Source organism: Propithecus coquereli, unplaced genomic scaffold (assembly GCF_000956105.1).
Source record: "Propithecus coquereli isolate 6110/MARCELLA unplaced genomic scaffold, Pcoq_1.0 Scaffold519, whole genome shotgun sequence".
NCBI lineage: Eukaryota > Metazoa > Chordata > Mammalia > Primates > Indriidae > Propithecus > Propithecus coquereli.
In genome coordinates, this window is record NW_012151052.1 from 1,548,380 (window position 1) to 1,551,691 (window position 3,312).

General features: G+C 42.4%; 1 gene segment (V, D, J or C); it reads left to right on the forward strand.

The window, feature by feature from the left end:
- Nucleotides 1-2,070: 2,070 nt before the first annotated feature.
- LOC105820313 lies at nucleotides 2,071-2,612 on the forward strand (the record flags this gene model as incomplete). The annotated part of the segment is given in 2 exon segments: nucleotides 2,071-2,119; nucleotides 2,299-2,612. Coding segments are annotated over 2 exon segments (363 nt in total), but the record flags the coding sequence as incomplete, so codon positions are not given.
- Nucleotides 2,613-3,312: the final 700 nt, after the last annotated feature.

Sequence of the window (3,312 nt, forward strand, 5' to 3'; positions counted from 1 at the left end):
AAAAACAAGCACCACATATGCTCACCATCAAATTGGTATTAACTGATCAGCACTTAAGTACACATATAGTAATAACATTCATAGGGTGTCGGGCAGATGGGAGGGGGAAGGAGGGTATGCATATATACACACCTAATGGGTGTGGTGAGAACCATCTGGAGGATGGACATGCTTGAAGCTCTGACTTGGGTGGGGCAAATGCAATATACATAACCTAAACATTTGTAACCCCGTAATATGCTGAAATTAAAAAAAATTTAAAAAAAAAGAATTTTGTCTATTACACATTCCTTGTTCATTATTGACCAAATACTCATTGGGCCCTCGTTGGATCTTGGTAATTGGGTAGGGTTTGGACATTTCACTCTTTAATATTATTCATATTATTCCAGATAAGGAGGAAATAAATGAACACGTATCCAGGTGGCACAGATATGTGAGCAATGGCTTCCATATGTTCCTCCTCTTTGCAGTGCCAGGTACAATAACATACCCTATAAAATATTTGGTAAAAACCTTAACTAATTCTTAGCAGTATCCCATGGATGCTTATTGCACTTAAATAAACTCCAAACTCCCTGCCGGGCATTTATGATGTCCTAGCCTCAGGTCCCTGTCCCCCTCTACACACTGATTTCTTTTTCTTCCTTTAACACACCAAACTCATCCTTCTCCCAAGCCCTGTGCATTTCACAAAGGCCTCTTCCCTCAGCTCTGCACAATCAACTCTCTCCTTCTTTCAGGCAAGAACTCGAGTGGTCCCTCCTCAAGAAGGACATTGCTGCCCCCACATTTTTGGTGGGAGCCCACTCCTGCCCTAGTCACTCTCTAGCACACATCCTATTCTGTTACCTTGTCATTCATGCCTGCCTGAGATGTCTGAATGTTCTGTTATGATGAGACGGGGTTCTGCTCCATTGAAGCAGGAAAACCATCAATGTTAGGGAGTAGGAAGTCACATTGTTAAGTGAGTACAAATAAGAATTATGTGCATGTAAACGTGACTCTGTGCAAGAGCAGACAAAAGGTGTGTGTGGGGCGAGGCAAATGCGGAATGGATTACCTTCTCGAAACCACCAATAGGAAGTTGGTTGAGAACATTAGGGGCATTTGAGGAACCTCACAGGGAGCAGGGTAGGAGTGACAGCAGAAATATTATTTGTCTGTTTATTATCTCTCTCCTTCTGCCCCTTCTGTAAATAAATGCTCTGTGAGATCAGAGTTTTGCTTGATTTGCTCATAATTTGTTGCCCTATGCCTGGATACTATTATGTGTATAATTCTGTAATATTTTTGATTGTGTGTATGAATAAATAACTGCTCTATCAGATCTTGGCAGCAGAGGCTATTTTGCCTGCTGCCCCCAGGAGGAGCTGTGACACCTTAGGCTTGTCTCAGATATGGGAGGACTTGAGATATTACAGGAGAAATTGGTTGAACTAAACAGTAGTGACAAGGGGGTTCATGTGTATCCGTGACTCATTTGCTGAGTTAGTGTTTCTGATGAAGGAAATATCAGGGGTCTGGTTTGGATGTATTGAGGTGCCTTTGTAATAGGAACTTCCAATATGTGTTTAAACTTCAGAAGAGAGTCTGAGATAGACATACAAGTTTGCTCCATGTACCATAGTCTTATGCAGTGACAGCAATGCATTTTACGTCCTACCACCATATTTGTGTTTCAATTACATTTTAAAATTATATGTTCACAAACACCTGTATTCAATGCCAAAATTTACTCATGTTTTTGAATTGACTGCAGCAGATTAGAAAGAGTAAAGTTGACATAAAAATATTTTACCTTCGTAACTACTGTTAAACTTTGAAATTTGTAGTCTTAAGTTGATTCCTGGGCTTCTGTAGTCATACAATCACATTTCTGGGGTAAGGGTATTTTTGTCCCCTCTGTCCTCTGTTTGTCTTCACAGCTCAGTGCACAGGCCCTTTGCTCTCATACTCCCTGATGCTTTGCATAGGCTCCTCAGGCACACGGCGGGCTGCTCAGAGCTCTATTAATGGGGTTCCCTGGAGAGGGGGCCTGAGTGCATGAGACAGGTGAGTGGCAGCAGGATGGAGCCACAGCCCCAACTCCTGGCCTTCCTGGTACTCTGGGTCTCAGGTAAGAGGTTTAGAGGAGTAATGTCTTTACAAAACTGGAAAAATGATTTTTAATAGGTACAGTGAAAAAATATATCATCGAAAATGTTTGCTCATTTATGAAAAATAAAAAAACACATTTATATATTTTTTTAATATGTAAGTGATGCAATTTATTGTCACTTTCATTCCTAATTGCAGGTGCCTGTGGGGACATTGTGATGACTCAGTCTCCTGGTTCCCTGGCTGCGTCTCCAGGAGAGAGGGTCACCATCAACTGCAAGTCCAGCCAAAGTCTTTTATACAACAATAACAACTACTTAGCCTGGTACCAGCAGAAACCAGGACAGGCTCCTAAGGTGCTCATCTCCTGGGCATCCACTCGGGCATCTGGGGTCCCCGACCGATTCAGTGGCAGTGGGTCTGGGACAGACTTCACTCTCACCATCAGCAGCCTCCAGGCTGAAGATGTGGCAGTTTACTACTGTGCGCAGTATTACAACTATCCTCCCACAGTGCGTCAGCCCCGAACACAAACCTCTAGGTCTGCCTGTCTGTGGGTGTCTGAAGCATCTGCTGCTTCCTCCCCACACAGCCCTTGACTTGCACACTTCCCCTATCTACCTGACAGGCTGTGTGTCCTGATTTATTTGCAAGAAAGTTTGCAGATCTCAGAAGAGAATTAGGTAGCTCAATGTATTCTTTAATCCCCTTGGAAAGTATCGCTCTGATATAAGGCTTTTATTTAGAGAAAATGAAGGTTCTTCTAAATTAACTTTGCTTAGCTTTGATTCCATATTTTTCCATGCTGATTTGACAAGTAGAAGTATAACCTTTATGGCTTGTGTCCATTAGCAGAAGGATAAGTTTGAAAACAGTTGACTGAGGCCCATTTTATATAAGTTACTTCACATGCTTCACATAAAAAATCTTTTATTTCCAATAATGAGATTTTTTTTTTTTGAGACAGAATCTGGCTCTGTTGCCTGGGCTGGAGTGCCTCATCTTCAGCCTAGCTCACAGCAACCTCAAACTCCTGGGCTCAAGCAATCCTTCTGCCTCAGCCTCCTGAGTAGCTGGGTCTACAGGTATGTGCCACCATGCCCGGCTAATTTTTTGTATATAGATTTTTAGTTGTCCAAGTAATTTATTTCTATTTTTAGTAGAGATGGGGTCTTGCTCTTGCTCAGGCTCGTCTCGAACTCCGGAGCTCAA